The sequence below is a fragment of the Dromiciops gliroides genome, chromosome 2 (assembly GCF_019393635.1).
Source record: "Dromiciops gliroides isolate mDroGli1 chromosome 2, mDroGli1.pri, whole genome shotgun sequence".
Taxonomy (NCBI): Eukaryota; Metazoa; Chordata; class Mammalia; order Microbiotheria; family Microbiotheriidae; genus Dromiciops; species Dromiciops gliroides.
In genome coordinates, this window is record NC_057862.1 from 424,639,388 (window position 1) to 424,658,127 (window position 18,740).

The following is an 18,740-nucleotide window of genomic DNA, read 5'->3' on the forward strand; positions in this document are numbered from 1 at the left end:
GAAAGAATAATGTCTGGGCAAGAATTTGAGGAAGAGGCAAAAGAATGTTGTTTATTCATTTATTGAGCATCTGTTTTTATGTTGGACATTAAAATGTATAAGGTCTAGTCTTCAAGAAGATTCTAGTTTTATAGACTGGAAATAAAAAGTAGCTCTAAAGCACTTTCCTAACAACCATGTTAAGTATATAATTAAACTGTTTCCCCCATTTTGTTGAAGAGGAAACCAGAACTTGGCTGAAATTAAGTGACTTGCCCAAGATCATACAGATAGCAGGAGGCAGTTCCAGAATCCAGATACAGATCTCCTGATTCTAGTACTATGTACAGTAATGTCTGCCTTTCTTACCAACCTCACTTGCTGCCTCCCCCCCCCCCCAAAAAAAAACCAAACCAAAACTGTTCATTAACTATTATATAAAGATAATACTGAAGACTTCAACCCCTAATTCAATTAAAAATCACTGAGGTGGTGGGGTTTTTAGTTTTTTTAAACAAACCTGTTTTTCTGTGTTTTTATCTTTCTTATTCCTCCCTTTGCTTCACTTTCATGTATTTCTCTATGGATCTCTGTTCTCTTTTTTTGTTTCCTCTTTTTTAATATAAAGGAATTTAAATGGGAAATCTGCTCCTGGCTCTCCATGGCACTGTGCCCAAACTCTGCCTCCCTCAAGAGGCCTTTCCTAGCTCCTCTGTTACATGTTCTGTGTTCTAACATTATATGTTCTAAAGTCCTTCCCAGCTTCTTGAACTATTGGCCTCACAAGGTTGTTGTGAGGAAAATGCTTTATAAGTGTAAAGTGCTATAGAAAGAAATGTGAGCTATTGTTATTATTCCAGATTTCTAGAGATGTGTTTCTAACTGTTCTGGCATCTGTTTCTTTTCAGCAATCAGAGAAGATGGCATGCCAGGGGGCAGAAACAAAAGCATCGGGCCTGTCCAGGTTGGTACTATGCCCCATCTACTAGGCATCCTAAGGGCAATATATGTCTTTCCCATCTGTTCACTCCCAGGCCTCGTGACTACATCTGTGCCAGGGCCAGAGTTTTCCCTCATGCCAGGGTATGTGAAATAATTGCCTCTGCCCTCCAAAAACATCCTTAAGATTTTTAACAGATAATGTGTCTTGTTACAAAGCTTTTTTTTCTAGCACCTTTTGAGGCCCTCTTAAGAATTTATCTTCTGATTTGTGCGTGATCTGCTTCAGCCTTGCCCTTCAGAAATGAGCAGAACTGCTCCTCAAATCATTCCAGGATATATAATAGCATTGATTGCAAACATAAATAGAAAACCACCTTGCTCTGGTATATTTTACCATCTCCTCAGGTTATAATGAATTCCAGGAGTATAAAGTTTATGCATGAGGAGAATTCTTAAATGTCCCCACACCCCCAGTAAACAGCCATCACCATCAAGTGCTTTTTGTGTGAGTCAGATTGTGTTAGGATTTTCCTGAGTATAGATCATAGGGTTTAGAAGTGGAAAGGGACTCAAGATCAACTAATTCAACCTCCTCATTTTACAGATGAGAAATTAGAGGCTAAGAAAGGTTCAGTGATTTGGTCACGGTCGTACAGGTAATAAGAAGCAAAACCAGGATTCCAGCCCAAGTCTTCTGTAGACAAATCCATAGTTCTTGTTGCTATGCCATACTGCTTCTTGAGACAATTAAGGACTCTAGCCTTTCCACATAATAACATATCAGGGGCTCTTACCTGTGTTTAATGTATAGTTTCTAAATCATATGTTGATATGAGCATGGAACTGGGAACTAAAACCTAGGTTTGAATACTAGGTCTGTCAGTGACCTACTTGCCTATGTGACATGTACAGACCATTTTCCTACTCTAGGCTTTCATTTCCTCATTTGTAACATGATGGGGCTAGATCAGATCATAGCTCTAATATTGCATGTTTTATGGTCCATCCCAGCTCTAGCACTTTATGGTCTTTAAATTATGTATTTCCTTTTCTCTTCTTTCCTTTTCCTTTGTCAGGTTTTCTTTAAAGACTGGGTCTCCTTATCTCACCTAGGTTAGAAGTTCAGTGGCTACTCACAGGCCTGATACCACTCTGATTAGCACAGGAGTTTTGACCTGTTTCGTTTCCAGCCTAGACCAGTTCACCCCTCCTAATGCAACGTAGCAACCACCTGCTACTGGGTGATTTCCATACTGATGCTAAATTTAGTATAGACACCTGATCAGCATAGCCCTCTGCAGCTCAGAATGACTGAGCTTAGGTCTGCCAGCCTCATCCTCCCTAGTAACAGGGATTTATTGGTAGGTGCCACCACATGCAAGTACATTCAGTGTTCTAAGGCTTCTTCTGTTCCTGCCATTCTGCAGTGTCCATACAATTCTAATGTTCCATGTTCTAAGGACCCTCCTAGTGTTAACAGTATATGATCAGAGGAGTGTGCTCTGTTATGCCCTATGAAAGCAGTTTCTTTCAAATAGGGCTCCACTAGATCCGGGGCGTCTGTTATCTCAGCACATAAACATACTAACAACCTTTTCACCCCCCAGAGATACTGACAACTCTCTTCACCACCTGATTGACAGGGCTTGGCTGTCCCTTCTGAAACAGAACATATCCTTCTATCCCCGAAAAGCCTCCAATAAATCCTGTCATCACCTCGTCTTAAGTTGTTGCAAGTGGGGGACCTAGTAAATGTCCTGCTGATTGATGATACCATTTGTCTGGATGGGGCTTATAAAATGCTTCGTAATTTGTTCCCATAGCTTCTGGGCCCCCTAAGAAAAATTATTTGCTTTTTCTCTACATGTGACCAGAAAATAAAAGAAGAAACTGTGTAAATAAATAGTGAGGTGTTTTTTTTTTTCAATGTCAAAAACCCCAGGAGCCAACCATACAACTGGCACCGGGACAAGATCTCCACTCATGTCAGCCAATTCTGTGGTGTAGTAGATAGAGCCCTGCACTGGGACTTGGGAGACTTGGATTCTAGTGCCCATTCTTCTATTAACTAACTTTGTGACCCTGAACAAGTTATGTCACATCATCTGTGAAGCGATGACAGTGTTGGCTATCTGATGGTCTGTGTTCAGAAGTTCCTTCCCATTCTAACACTGGATGTTCTCTTTTACCTCTAGGTGTTCTGTATTGAGTGTTCCAGTCCTACCATTCCATGGGGTGACCCTTGAAACCTCTTCTACCTCTGACATCTTATGTTTCCATAATTATAAGCTGCATCTGCATAATGACATGTGATTCTTATTTCCTACCAAAGATTTCAGAGGAAGAGATTGAAAGAATTATGTCTGGGCAAGAATTTGAGGAAGAGGCAAACCACTGGAGCACCAATGGAGACAGTGACCACAGCTCCCCTGGCAATGGAGTTTCTGAGAGCAACCAGCCTTCACCAGTGTCTACACTGTCCTCCAGGTGGGCTCTTCCAAGAGAGTGTGCTTTCCTGTTATCTTCCCAATGACTGTCATGTTGGACCAATAGCTCTTTAGGAATGGGTCTCTAAAATGAGAAGCTCTTTTGCCTCCCTCATTTTGAGGCGAAATGTCCTTCAGAAAAATGTTTAGCTAACATTTTTCAATACCCTGAAAGAGTCTATAAAATAATAACTCACAGCGTCTTAACCTTAGGAATATTTGGTTCTCTCTTGTCATCCATGGTAGTGAGGAACATATTTAAGAGGTTTTGTCAAGAAGTATATATCTATCAATTAATCATGAAGTAACATTTATGTGTGTTTATGTACTTCCTTTTGACCTGATTTAGTGTAAGGGACATACTGGATGATGAATCAGATTGGTCGAAGTAGGTTCTGTCTCTTGTAGTTTTGAATCTACTGACTCTCAGGTTCGTTGATGATCAGTAAAGTAAATACACTGAAATAAATAATATTCTCTGTACTAACAGTTTTTGTTCTAAGCTCACTTCCAACTTGAATAGTCTCTGTCCTCACAGTATTATTTTTCAACTCCTGTCTCCTTTTAACATTGTGTGTTTGGCAGACATCTCCAAGATCCTCTATCTTTTTACTTGTTATCTATAGTTACGGATTTGTAGTTCTTTAGAAATTTTTATTTTAAAAGAATTACTTTTCTGCGTTGAAAATTTATAATTTCTTATTAGAGATGATATGGTCCATTTTGTAGTTCACAGGAGGCTAGAAACTGGTTTCTCCTGTGGACTTTTTCTATGACCTTAGACAAAACATCTAATTGCTCTGTAGGGCTTTCCTTTATCATTGTTAGAGTTACTCTGCTATAGTGGAAATAGCACTGGACTTGGAGTCAGGGACCTTCAGCTGGATTTCAAACTCTGCCCCTGAATAGCTCCATGGCCTTTTCTGAGCCTCGGTTTCTCTCTAGTATTGGCCCTACTTAACTCAGAGCTAGCACTTTGTCAATTTGAAAGCACTTGATAAATGTAAACTTTTATTACTATTCAAACCATTTAATAACGAGCACCTAATCTGAGCAAGGGTATTGCCCTAAGAGTCAGCGTGATTGACACAAAGTTGAATAAGACCATCGTTCCTGCTTTTAAGCCATTTATGGTCTAGTTACGGAGATAAGGTAGAAACATAGATAGAATGACACTTAGAAGGTGATGAGTGCAAAGGAGAGGTCCAAACATCTGCCTGTAAGAAATGTGAGTTGGGTGGGTAATGATCCCTGCCAGCCAGCTTTGGGGGTTGAGAGGTATCAAGAAGGCAGCCTTGCTTTTCACAAGGGATATCACTTGTACAGAACCTTGGAGGAAAGAAATTCTTTTAATATGTGGAAGTAGAACTGACGGAGATAAGCAAGAGTAAGAACAAAGCCCATTCCAGGTGTGGGGAGTAGCATAGAAAAGGGAGACCTCAGATTAAGAGGGTGAGGGGGGAATATAACCTCATTCATCCAGGAAGCGCTTGCCATTTCTGTAACACTTTTCTTTGATTTGTTGGTTTTTTTTTGGGGGGGGGTGAGGCAATTGGGGCTAAGTGACTTGCCCAGGGTCACACAGCTAGTATCAAATGTCTGAGGCTAGATTTGAATGCAGGTCCCTCTGACTCCAGGGCCTGTGTTCTATCCACTGTGCCATTAGCTGCCCCCATTTCTGTAACACTTTTAACATTTCCCCCAACAACAGAAGGGGAAGAGGATAGGAAAAAGCATTTCTGTAGCTCCTTCTATGTGCCAGCCCTTAGCTCTGCTAAACCCTTTTTACAAATATTTCATTTGATTCTCATAACAACCTTGGGAGGTAGGTGCTATCATTATTCCCAATGTACAGTGGAAGAAACTGAGGCAGGCTGAGGTAAAAGTGACTTGCGCACGGTCACACAGCTAGTATATGTCTGAGGCCATATTTTAATTCAGGTCTTCCTGACTCTAGGCTCTATCTACTGTTCTACCAGCTGCCTAATGAGGTCTATATGGGGAGCAGAAGTATCATCACCCCTGTTGTACAGAATGGAGTTCCCAAGAGGTTAACTTGCTCATGTCACAATTCAGACTCAGGTGTCGCGACCCCCAAATACTGTTTTTCCATGTGTCTGTCAGTGTTTATTAACTTCCTACTGTGTTCAGTGGAATCTACTCAAAGATTAAAAATGATGGTCTGGTGGGGAGGAATAAAGTATATATAGCTAGTTCAGTTTGTCTTGAGAGTAATGTGACATACAAGTTGGAATCTGGTTGTGGGCAGCCTTTAATGCCAAGCCAGTGAATATAAACATGACTTATTAGGCAATAGGGAATCATTAAAGAAAAATACTTGTATGCTTTCTAGGAGACTTTATGATCTGCAGGGCACTTGACTTATCCCAATCCTATGAGTCAATGTGAATATTTCCCCCTCAGTTTTAACTCCGAAAAAAATAGAACTTTAGAGGGGAGAAGTAGCCTGACAAAATATTGGTGCAAATAATAGTCCTCCTAAATAGAGGCAGTGCGCACCTCCCCTCCCCACCATGATAGTTTTGTGGTTTTTTTTTTTTTTTTGGTTTTGTTTTGTTGTTTTGCAGGGCAATGAAGGTTAAGTGACTTGCCCAGGGTCACACAGCTAGTAAGTATCAAGTGTCTGAGGCCGTATTTGAACTCAGGTCCTCCTGAATCCAAGGCCAGTTGCTCTATCCACTGTGCCACCTAGCTGCCCGCAATGATAGCTTTTTGAAAGAGAAAAGGCTATAGAGACATTCCTTTAAAAAAAAAAAAAAAAGAAAACCAAAAAACTCTTATACAAGCCAAATGTGGGTGTGGGGAGTTGTGCTTTGTGATCAGTGTTAGATCTGAGTTCTCATCTGACCATGGTTACGCCTTTATTTTAAGGATGATGGAATAGAGCATTTCCTAGGTCCTTTCCAGTTATCTACTCTGATCTAGAAAGCGTTTAGCCTGAGAGCGGTTTGGAGGAAAAGGTTGTGGAGCTGACCAGCCTTTTACCAACTCATACAAGTGAGGAAACCAAATCCCAAAGAGGTTTAGGATATGTGAGCTAAAATAACCTTGTAATGAATTACAGCTTTGCAGCAGAACACTAGAGTGAAGGCTTCCATTTGGTGGGGAAAGAAACTCAAACACATTTTACACTACTAGGAGATTTCTTTTCTCCTGAAAACAATAAACTGGTTTCTTATAGAATGTGACAGAATTGACCAGTGATGTGCTGGTTTTCAGGGATACAAAGAAGGAAGTAGGCTCTGCCTACAGGAACCTTATGTTCTAAGGTAGAAGACAAAAGGGCATAAATAATCATGTAAAGATAATAAAAACAGAGTGGCTGGGGAGGAAGGGCGCGCCTGCTGTAGCTGCGGACCAGGAAAGGCTTCGTGGAGAAGGCAGTGCTTGAGCTGCATTTTGAAGGGAGAGAGACTCTGAGGCCAAGCTGAGGAGGGCCTGCAGCGCAGGCACATTGGCCGGCCAGTGCAAAAGCAGAGTGGCTGGACGTGGAGTGTCATCTGGAGCCAAGAGAAGGCCGCTCTGCCTGGATCACAGAGGGCAGGGTGAAGGCTATTGTCTACTGAAAGAGAGGTTTGGGCCAAATTGTGAAGAGGAGTTTCTGTTTCTCCTAGAAGGAAAGGGAGCAGTGGAGTTGATGGCATCGGGGAGTGGCATGGTCAGATCTGCACTTAAGGAAAGCTACTTTGGTAGCTGTGTATAGAAACGACTATAGTGAAGAGGGACCTGAGACAGGAAGAAATAGTTAACAGGATTATAGTGAACAAAATGCTTTGTAAACTTTAAAACCCTCTAACAATAATATTTCATTGCATCATGGGGAAGCTCACTGAATTTGGAGCTTGAAGATGTGCTCCCTTCCCAGTTCTGCTGCTCACTAGCCATGACTTTGGGGAAGTCATTTCCCCTCTTTGGGTCTCCATTTCCTCATTTTCCCCTTTGCTCTCTAAAGCCTAAGAATTGGACCTCCTGATTCTTATTTGAAACCTCTTCTCACCATACATGGCTGCTTGTATCCTTCCTGGGCAGGTGCCAAGGACAAGTGTACTGGTGTGATGATGTGTGCTTCATTCTTTCAAGTAGTGTAAGATGAATGTAAGATGGTCAAGCCCATAGCTGCTTTGATTAAGATGACATTTTTCTCTTCTAGTCGGTCTGTGGAGCTGAATGGATTCACTGCCTTCAGGGAGCAGTACATGGGCACCCCAGTGCCCCCACACTATCAGTATATACCGCACCTTTTTAGCTATTCAGCCCACTCGCCTCTGCTGCCCCCCCAAGCCCGGAGCCTGGACCCCCAGTCCCACAGCCTGATCCATCAGCTGGTGCTTGCTGAGGACCTGGAGCCCCTGGGCACACCCATGTTGATCGAAGACGGGTGAGTGATTCATGACGTGAGACACCGAGAGAGGTTGCCTTTTTTTGGCCTGAAACTCAGCACAAAACCACAGGTTCCTTCTTCCCAGCAGCTATCAGGCATTTCTCTCCATACACTCCAGGAACAGGAATGTGATGCTGGGGAACAGGGAAGGCAGAGACCTGAGGTTAAAATGTTTGTTATTTGAACAGTTTACATTAAAGCCCATTTTTTAATGTCTGGGCCTTAAGAGATGTTTGCAGATACCAAATAGCATCATGGAAAGAGCACATAACTTGAAATCAGGACACTTGAGCTTAAATTACCCCTGGCACACACTCAGCGCCACCATGGCACCTCAGTGAAACAGTATATAGAGCACTGGGTCTGGAGACAGGAAGGTCCGAGTTCAAGTCCAGTATCAGACACTTAGCAGTTCTACCTGCCTCAGTTTCCTGAGCTATAAAATGGAGATCATAATAGCACCTATCTCCCAGGGTTGTGATGAGGATCAAATGTAGAATACTTAGCACAGTAACTGGCACTTTACTGAGTTTTTGTTTAGTTTTTCATTCGTGTCCAACTCTTTTGTGACCCCTTTTGGGGTTTCTTGGCAAAGATACCATAGTGGTTTGCCATCTCCTTCTCCAGCACATTTTACAGATGAGGAAACTGAGGCATACAGGGTAAAGTGACTTGCCCAGGGTCATAGAACCAGTGTCTGAGGTCACATTTGAATTCGAGCCTTCCTGCCTCCAAGTCTATGCCACCTAGCTGACTGGCAATAGTAAGCATTTAATAAATGCTTTTTCCCTACCCCTTCCCCATGGTCAACTTACTCAATATCTTTGAGTCTGCTTCATCAGCTGTAAGAGGAGGTTAATTATGTGTGCACTGACATTGGTTTGGCCTTTCTCAGGAGCCATAAATCCAGCTGGGCTGGAGTTGTTATTTCCAAAAGAAAAGATCACAGCACTTCCAGAATGAAACGACACTGCATGTGTCTGCATGCGCATGGATGTGGTGCCAGCCAAAGAACATAGCAGTGGAGCCAGTGGTAGTTAAGATGTCTAGGGTTTAGACCTGTTTTTGTCCCCATCCATTTGCATGATCTCAGACAAAAACTGTTTGAATTCCCTGGCCTTCAGTTTCCTCATCAGTAAAATGTGTTCATGTTCTTAGCGTGCTGTCTGTTCTTAGGGCCTTTCCCCCACTCTGACATATCATACACTACATTCCCTTCTAGCTCTAACGAACTGTGTTCCAAAGGCCTTTCCAGCTTTAGTAGTCTACCTGGGGCTTCCTCTAGTGAGCTTCTGGCAAGGACTAGTACTAAGCAGGCTGCTTGCTGCTGCCGCCTGAGGCCTCCAAGACTGAGTCCTCGCCACTAGAGGACACTGTGGGCAGCAGGATAAAATCACTACTTGGAGCAATCAATTAATGCCACCCTAAGTTGTTTTTTTCTTTCTTTTTTTTTTAAAGGAACTTTTTTCCTTTTAAAATTTAATCTGTCCCTCCCATTCCTCCCCCCAACCTCCCCCCATAAGCAAATTAAAAAAAAAAATTTCCTCAGTACATAGTCTGGCGAAGCAAATTCACACATTAGCCATGTCTGGAAAACATATGTTTTTGCTTTTTGAGTTTACCATCTCCCTCTCTCTCTCAGGGAGGGAAGTGCCATACTTCATTCTTCATACTTCTAAAGTATTTCAGAATTGTTTTACTCTATCTTATTATCATTGTATAAATTTGTCTCCTAGTTCTGCTGATTTTGCTCTACACATCTTCCCTGTTTCCTCTGAAATTGTCCGTTTCATCAAACATTTATAGCAGCTCTTTTCATGGCAGTCAAAAATTAGAAACTGAAAGGTGTCATCTTGTTGGAGACTGTCTAAATGAATTGTGCTATAAGTATGTTTGTATATATAGATTATTTTCCTTTCTTTGATGTCTTTGGGTTATGAAATCAGTAGCTGGGTCAAAGAACATGACTATTTATTTGGTCATCATTCCAAGTTGCCTTCCAGAATGACTAAACCAGTTTCAGAGCTCCACCAACAATGCATCAGCATACTTGTTTTTCCCATAGCCCCCTGTTTTCTTCTTTTGTCAGCTTTGCCAGTCTGATAGATGTGAAGTAGAGTCTCAATGTTGCTTTATTATTTACTTTTTTTTATTTCTCTAATTATTAGTGATTTAGAACAAGTGTCAAATGTGGCCCGAAACACTCTTGAGTGTGACCCAAACCATATTAAAAGGCAATTGGGAAATATTTAGCAAGTTTAAAAAACAATAAAACATAGATAATATTACATTTTAAAACCAAGTTAACACGTGGCCTACAAGGATCTTATATACAATTTAGTAACTTCTCTTTCTTTTTGAGTTTGACACCTCTGTTGTAGAGAAATTTTAATAAAATTGTTGATAGCTTAGACTTCTTCCCTTGAAAACTGCCAGGTCACATCATACCCTTTGACCATTTATCTATTTGAGAATGGCTCTTAGTCTTACAAATTTAAAAATTGGTTCTATACATACATGTGTTTGCATAAAAAATCTTGAAATGAATTTGTTACAAAGCTTTTTCTCAGTTACTTGTTTCCATTTTTATTTTTTTATTTTTATTTTTGTGTGTGTGTGAGGCAATTAGGGTTAAGTGACTTGCCCAGGGTCACACAGCTAGTAAGTGTTAAGTGTCTGAGGCTGGATTTGAACTCAGGTCCTCCTGGATCCAGGGCCGGTGCTCTATCTACTGCGCCACCTAGCTGCCCCTCCATTTTTATTTTTACTATATTAGATTTGTTTATAATAAAACTTTTTATGTAATTGAAATTGCCCATTTTATCTTGTGTGATCCTCTCTTGCTTGTTTTGTCATGAGCTCTTCCCAGTCCACAGATTTGAATAATGGAATTGTAGATAGAATGCTGGGAGAGCAGAGTTCAGATCCATTCTCTGACTTCTGTGCTGCATGACCTTGGGCAAGTCACTTAATCTCTTTGCTTCAGTTTCCTCATCTGTAAAATGAGGATAATAATACACCTACCTTGCAGAGTTGTTGGGAGGATAGCATAATTATAGGATAGGGGAGGATAGATAATTATAAAGCATTTAGCACAGTGCCTAGCCCATAGTAAGCTCTGTGTAAATGACAGCTATCATTATAGTGCTTGCTTCTGTCATTTATGGTGTGATTTTTTCACATTGAGGTTTGGGTATCTATTTGGAGCTTATCTTGGTGTATGCATCCCAAGTCTTGCCTCAGAGAGATTTAGGTGAAGGTCCCCTCCCTCACACCCTTTGAAAAGGAGCCTCTTAATCTGGTCAATTCTCAGTTCATCCTGCTTTTGCCCCCAGGTACACCGTAACTCAGGCTGAGCTGTTTGCGCTGCTGTGTCGCCTGGCAGATGAGCTGCTGTTCAGGCAGATTGCTTGGATCAAGAAGCTGCCATTCTTCTGCGAGCTCTCAATCAAGGACTATACCTGCCTCCTGAGCTCCACGTGGCAGGAGCTCATTCTGCTGTCGTCCCTCACCGTGTACAGCAAACACATCTTTGGGGAGCTGGCGGATGTGACCTCCAAGTACTCGCCCTCTGATGAGGAGCTGCACAGGTGAGGGAGGGGATGGGCAGACCTTTCCAAGCCTCCATTACACAGCTCTCACACAGCCACCTTTTGTAGGCCTCACAGAGGGAAGGTGACAGAGGTGAAGATGATTTATACGATGGGCTCTGAGCTGTAGGCTGAAGTGATGATGATTGACACATGATTTATTTAGCACTAAGGTTTGCAAAATGTTTTAGGTACCCCATCTCATTTGAGCCCCATGATGACTCAGTGAGGTATAGGAGGTACAGGGCTTAGACTCAATATTGGAGCTATCTGGGTCTAATCATCTAAACTGAGAACACTAGAAGGAACTGTACCAATCACACACTTGGGTGATCTCTTCCATATGGGAACTCCCTCCAGTGGTGCAGATTACAATCTAGCTATATCCTCCTATGCAGTTCTTGTTAGCATTCTCCTGTAAAGCCTCTGGACTTTACCCTAGCTTTACCCTAGATCTTTCAACATTTCTTAGGTAAGGCACTCAAAGCATCCATCATACCATGCCTTGATTACCTTTATTACCTGTTCATACCTTTCCTGCTTGTACATATTCATTCCTTAAGTCACTTCCTGCATTCAGGTTATCATAAATAATAGGCCACAGTGTACCAAAACCCACATTACCCTTTATGTCATCCCTATTTCACAGTTCACAGCCATATAGCATTATTGGGAGAATGTTGCTGTTAGAAAAATGAGTTGCGTATCATGGAAAAGCTTGGTATCGTTGAAAATGTTAGCAGTTTCCCAGATGATATCCAGCTTCCTTTTTTTCCCCTTATCCAGGTCTATGCCCAGCTTGTCCACCTGCAGTGCCTGTCCAAGATACATGTATGATGGGCTAATTCAGATATCAAATGAGAGTGTATGTTAAGACAGTATGCAGATAAGTGTCAGCTGTCACGATTAACTAAAGTGATTGCACACCCTGCTGCGTGCCATACCTTCTCTAGGAGGCCTTTCCAAGTCCTAAATCATCTCTCTTCCCCCTCACCCCTTCCACAGGCCTGAAGAGTCTTCCCTCTGGGCCTTTGTACCTTCCATCTTTCTTGTGGATATCTTGTATGCATGTTGTTTCTTTCATTTGCCTGTGAACTTCTTGAGGGTAGGGATGGTATTTTTGCCTTTCTCTGTATCCCTGGTACTTTGCAGAGTCCCCAGAAGATTGTGAGTACATAATAAATACTCTTGATTGGTTGGGCAATGGGCATTCCTCATATATTTTGCTTTTCCTATTTGGGTTGCTAGACTAGTGTCTTGAGTAACTGTGCATCTCATTGAGGAGTATTCTTAGACTCGATAGCCTTGTTGGAAGAGAAGAGAACCTTTTCCCTTCTCCTTGGATCTCACATTACATAATCCATAGGTAATTCCCACCCCCTCCAAGTACCCTTAGGTGACCTTACCCTGTGCCTTCGTCTTGTGTGCTAGTTAGCTGTTGGCTGGAGAGGATAGAAACTGTTTGATAGGGAGGTAAAGAAGCAAGGAGACAAATAGGGAAATCCTGGAGACAGGAAGGGTCAAGAAAGGAAAAGTACCAGGATGGTAGAATTTAGACTTTAAATGGATCTTAGAGATCATGTTAGTCTAGATTTCCCAGCCGCCTTATTCATGAAAAACAGACCAAGAGGGGGCTGCTAGGTGGCACAGTAGATAAAGCATCAGCCCTGGATTCAGGAGGACCTGAGTTCAAATTTGGCCTCAGACACTTAACACTTACTAGCTGTGTGACTCTGGACAAGTCACTTAACACTCGCTGCCCTGCAAAAATAAAAAATTTAAATTAAAAAAAAAAATTAAAACAGACCAAGAGGGGCAGCTAGGCGGTGCAGTGGATAGAGCACTGGCCCTGGATTCAGGAGAACCTGAGTTCAAATCCAGCCTCAGACACTTGATACTTACTAGCTGTGTGACCCTGGGCAAATCACTTAACCCCAATTGCCTCACCAAAAAACCCAAAACAAAACAAAACAAAAAACCACACAGACCAAGAGAGATTATGTGATTTGCCCAGAGTAGCAAAAATAAAAGCAGCACAGCCTAGGTCTGTTGCTGCTGATGCCAAACTCCAGTTTTTTCTATATGAATATTAAAGAACAGAGTATTCTCTCAAAACATAGCTTCTTCCCAAAAAGGAACCTAGAATAAAGCTTGTAAAACCAATAGGAAATTGTATCAGGATGCCCAGTCAAATCAGCAAGTGCTCATCAGGGCTTCCCATGTTGAGGACACTGTTCTAGGCTCAGGGGAGACAAAGACAGAATTAAAACAATCCTTGCTGTTGGAGAGCTTAGCAGAGGAGCCAGGTGATACAGAGGGTAGAGTGCTGAGCCTGGAATTGGGAAGATCTGAGTTCAAATCCAGCCTCAGGCACTAATTAGTTATGTGACCCTGGGCAACTCACTTAACCTCTGTTTGCCTCAGTTTCCCCAACTGTAAAATGGGAATAATAATGCTACCTACCTCCCAGGGTTGTTGTGAAGATCAAATTAGATAGTAATTGTAAAGCACTGAGTACAGTGCCTGGAACATAGTAAGTGCTATATAAATATTAGCTGTCACCACCATCATCATCATTATTACCAGGAGATATACATAGATTAGTGTACATGGAACAAGGACAAAATAAATAAAAGGCAGTCATGGAGGGCACTAGTAGCCCTAGAGTGGATCACAAAAGGCTTATTGTACAAGATCGTACTGAAGCCACTCTTTTTTTGTTTTTGTTTTTGTTTTTTTAGTGAGGCAATTGGGGTTAAGTGACTTGCCCAGGGTCACACAGCTAGTAAGTGTTAAGTGTCTGAGGCTGGATTTGAACTCAGGTACTCCTGACTCCAGGGCTGGTGCTCTATCCACTGCGCCACCTAGCTGCCACTCTTAAAGGGAATGTGGGATTTTAGGAGTTGGAGATAAGGAGGGAGGGCGTGCATTCCACAAAGAGGAACGACCTCTGCAAAGGCCATTGAAACAAGAGCTGGAGCTTGCACGTGAGGAAAAGCAAAAAGACCACTTTGGCCAGACCATGGCATGCAGGAAGGGAAGTAGCAGACAGACCGAAAGATTGGTAGGGCCAGGTTATTAAGGGCCTTATGTGCCAATCCAGAGTTGGTTTTATCCCAGAAGCAATAAGGAGCCACTCGAATTTGAGTGAAAGGGTGTGAGGGCTGCCAGGCCCTTTTCAAGGCTTCTCATCCACCCTTGGTGTCTGCCTGATTCATCCAACTCTCACCTGTGGCTCCAAGAAGCTGTAGCATGCACAGTGGCTTCACCCGCTTTGGGCAGATAGGCTAAACCAAGGTTGAGGATTCAAATCTGTCAGTGAGTTAGGGGGATGTCTGTCCCCAAGAATGTGTGGTGGAGAACAGTTTGTTCCAGTGACCATGAAGGTGGCTGAAGCACTTAGAACTTGGTCAGGCAACAGATACCAAGGGTCATCCACAGCATCCCAGACCATCACCAGTCATCTTGACTTTTGTCTTGCCACTGGACTTTGATTACTCAGAAAAGGACAGTGAGGCTGACAACTTTGTACATTCTACCTCACCTAAATTCAATTTAGCAGCAAGTAAAGACTGTGATGTCATTGGTCCCCTTCAAAAATGGGAGGATCAGCAAGAACAACATGGTCATGTCTGTGCATAGGGAAAATCACTTCGGCAGCTTTGTGGATTGACAAATTGGAGTAAGGAGAAGTTTGAGACAGGGAGACCAGTTGGGTAGCCATTGCAGTGGTCTAGGTGAGAATTAATACAGGTCTGAACTAAGGTGTGGTGGGTTTTGAGAGTGGAGTTAAGGTATCAGTTGTGAGAGATGCTGTCAAAGTAGAAATGGTGAATTTCTCACCTGATTGGATCTATGGTAGGAGGGAAAGTGAGGAGTTAGCGATGATGCCAGAATTACAAAATCAAGTGACTGGAAGAATGGTGGCATCCTTGACAAAAATAGGGACCTTTGGAAAAGGGATAGGTTTGAAGGGTGAGAGTAAGTTCTGGTTTGGACATGTTGAGTTTGAGGTGTCTCTGGAACAGCCAGTTTGGAACGTCCAGTTGGCAGTTGACAGTGTGGCACTAGAGCTCAGGAGACTGGGCTGGATATATGGCACTGAGTCATCTTCATAGAGCTAATAATTCAACCAAGGAGAGAGTGTAGAGAAAGAGAAGAGAAGGAGGCCCACAACAGAGACTTGGATCTTCAAGCTCTTGCATCTCTTCTGGGAGGCTAATGAAAGGAGAAGGTTGGGTCTTCCTGACCTTGTTATAATATTCCATTATAAATGATCCTTAAAGGCTGGGTTGGGGGTTGGGGAGCAGATATAAATGACAGTATTTTTAACCAAGTTGACACTCTGTCTAGTAAACAAAGCTATCTGATGTTCTGAGTGACCTAACAAGTGCCAGAGATGCTAATTCATTATTTTCATCCCTTTTTTGGGTCTTCTTCAGACATCGAATTGGGCAGCCAAGTGTTTGGATAGCAGGCAGCTTAGCCTAATATTGTCAGGGTCTGCTTAGATGGCTGCCAGCCCTCCTTGTTTGCATTTGGCATGCCTGGAGTTCTCTGCAGGGTCAGCTGCTGGGCGCTGTTCATTCCAGGGTGATGAATTTTTGGAGTCACTTCACAGGTCAGGGGATATCATAGAGCTGTTGGCAGAGTGTGTTCTCTAGGGATGTGAGCTTAGTGAGGCCCAGCACTCCCTCTGGCCCCAGTGTTATTCTGGAATTAGGGGGAACAAGAACATAATGAGAGACAGTGAGACCAGATAGCAAGAGTTTTTTTTCCTTAGAGGAATCAACCTGTTTTAAAGGAATTAACAAGTTTATTCCAGTCCTGCATCTGATTTAAGGATTGTGAAAATGTCTTTCAGAATCATAGAACTTTAGCACTAGCAGAATCTTTCAAACATAGGATGTTAGAGACATCATACCAAAATAATCAGAAATGTGCTTTGCAAATTATTTCACATACATCTTATTTGGTTGTCAGCAGTCCTGTGAGGTAGGGACTACAGATTTTTCCATCCCTATTTTTGAGATGAAGAAACTGAGCCTTAAAGAGGATAAGTCATTTGACCATGGTCACACAGGTAATGTCAAAGCTGGGATTTGAATCTCTTGCTCTCTTCATCCGAAGTCTAGGTTTCTAGAATGTTAGAACAAAGGAATGTAAAAGTAAAAGAGACTTCAAATCATGGAATGATGAAACCTAGAATCTTAGCTCTATAAGGGACCTTGAGATACAGATATTTGAGCTAGATACAATCTTAGAGATATACCCGTGCTCATTTTACAGGTGAGACCAAGTGATTTCCCAAAGATCACACAACATAGAGTTCTTCATCAATGGAAATAAAGATAAATTTGAGGAACTTTAGAGAGCAGTGGGCTGAGAAAGGTACCCGGTTGTTTCACTGTGTAAAAAATGCACTATTGTGCTGGGTAGTATATGTGCCTAGGATTAAAGTATGAACCTGTATACAATGAATAGGCAATGGCTCTTTCTTTATTTTCCTGCTCTATCTCCTTCCCACCCCCTTCCCAGATATATCTTTACCTTTTAACAATTTTAGAGTGAAAAAGAGTTTCAACTGTATGAGCAGTTCGTTGGTTTTTTTCACTGCTAATATTAGATCAAATTTATGGTTCCTTTTTCCCTTAATCAGCCTCTTATCAGAGAGTGAGACTTAGTGAGTTTGATTTAAAGCAGATTATAGCACCAGCCTGAGACTGCTCCTGGCCCTAATGAGCTTTTCTGAACTTGGCTGCTAACACTCTGCTAGCTCTCTTTTAATGGCTCCTGTGCTTTTACTCCTAAAATGCCAAATCCAGGCCACAGTGGTCTTCATCATTATCGTCATCATCGACATCACCACAACCCTATGGGGTGGGTAGTTACAAGCATGTTTTTTCTTATTTTATAGATGAGGAAACTGAGGCACAGAGGGGTGGAATGACCTGCCTTTAACCATGCAGCATTTAGTAAGAACCTGATTCAGAGACTTGTTTTTTCTGATTTTCTGACAAGTTATTTAGCCCTCATCAGAGGGATAGGCCCAGTTTTTCTGCCTACTCCTGAGAAAGGAAGGGACTAAGAAGTAGTATTTAGGATAGGGGAATAGATAATACTAACTTTTCATTTTTCTACTAAGATTTATAAATAGCATTTCCACAATAACCCTTAGGTAGAGTAGTATAAGGATCATCTGCCCCATTTTTCAGAAAAGGAAACTTCAAGCTGGAAAGGGGGAGTGACTTGCCCACAGTCACACAGGCCAAGCAGAGCCTTAAGCCTATGCCCTTAAAATATAGTGCTCTTTTCCCATAGTATCCTGCTACCTCTCTCAAGGTATCATTGACTATCCTCAGGGAACACCCATATAAATTTTCCTTTTCCTTTTCCCTGGTGTCACTTGTGGGAATAAGTTATGGAGCCATGGAAAACTTTTCAGTCTTGGCTCCATTCGATTCACTTGACATCTCCTCTTGGCAATGACCACACACAAATAGTTGTAAAGGAATAAAGTATCATAGAATCATGGATTATTAGAGCTAGAAGAGACCTTAGAATGGCAGAACCCCTCTTGCTAGGGACCTTCGAACTTAGAAGGCCAAGGCTGGAAGGAACTTTGGAGACCATCTAGTCTAAGCCCTTTCTTTTACAGAGGAGAAAGCTGAAGCATGACTACATCTGGAATACTGTGTCCAGTCCTGGGTACTATATTTCCAAAGGGAATTGGTCTCCCAACACCCTCAATGAGACATAATTTATTCAATGTCAGTTTCAATTGTTGATGAAATGGTCCAGTGGTTTTTGGAGAACCTGCTGAGAATGTTTTCCTTGTCCTGTTATACTTGTGGATAGGAATGGGGAAAAGAAGAAAGACCTTGTTTGTCTTAACTTTTTTTTTTTTTTGCTTTGAATCCTGATAATTTGTAGCCAGAGGCTGTATGGATGTCAGAACCCTTAGGCGAGGGCGGCCTGTGGAGGAGGGAAAACCAAAGCTGGGGAAGAGTCGGTGCCCCACAGAACAGAGAGCAGCTTTGTTTGGAAGGGGGGGGGGTGTGGAAACACAACAGTCCAGTTTGTACAGAGATGAGGCAGAGCTCACTGGGGCAAACAGCCAATAGTCAGTGGCCATTTTCAGCTCCAAGGGAGGTTGGAAGAGAGGGTGGTATGCATCGTTGATGGGCTAGAGAAAGGAAGCTTCAGTCATTGTAATAATGTTTCCCATTTCTGTAGCACTTGATGGTTTACAAGCACTTTAGCATCTATAACCATGTTCAAAAGAGTAAGGATCTTAATCCTCTCCCCTACTCTGAAGCCCTCTGTGACTGCCTGTTGCCT

The 18,740-nt window shown here is 42.3% G+C and overlaps 1 protein-coding gene across 1 annotated transcript in view; it reads left to right on the forward strand.

Moving 5' to 3' along the window:
- NR6A1 (nuclear receptor subfamily 6 group A member 1) overlaps nucleotides 1-18,740 on the forward strand; it is a 73,036-nt gene that overhangs the window by 42,445 nt on the left and 11,851 nt on the right. The window contains exons 3-6 of the mRNA XM_043981541.1: nucleotides 888-943; nucleotides 3,254-3,408; nucleotides 7,579-7,806; nucleotides 11,145-11,399. Coding sequence (XP_043837476.1) covers nucleotides 888-943; nucleotides 3,254-3,408; nucleotides 7,579-7,806; nucleotides 11,145-11,399 — 694 coding nt within the window. The remainder of the gene's footprint in view (nucleotides 1-887; nucleotides 944-3,253; nucleotides 3,409-7,578; nucleotides 7,807-11,144; nucleotides 11,400-18,740) is intronic.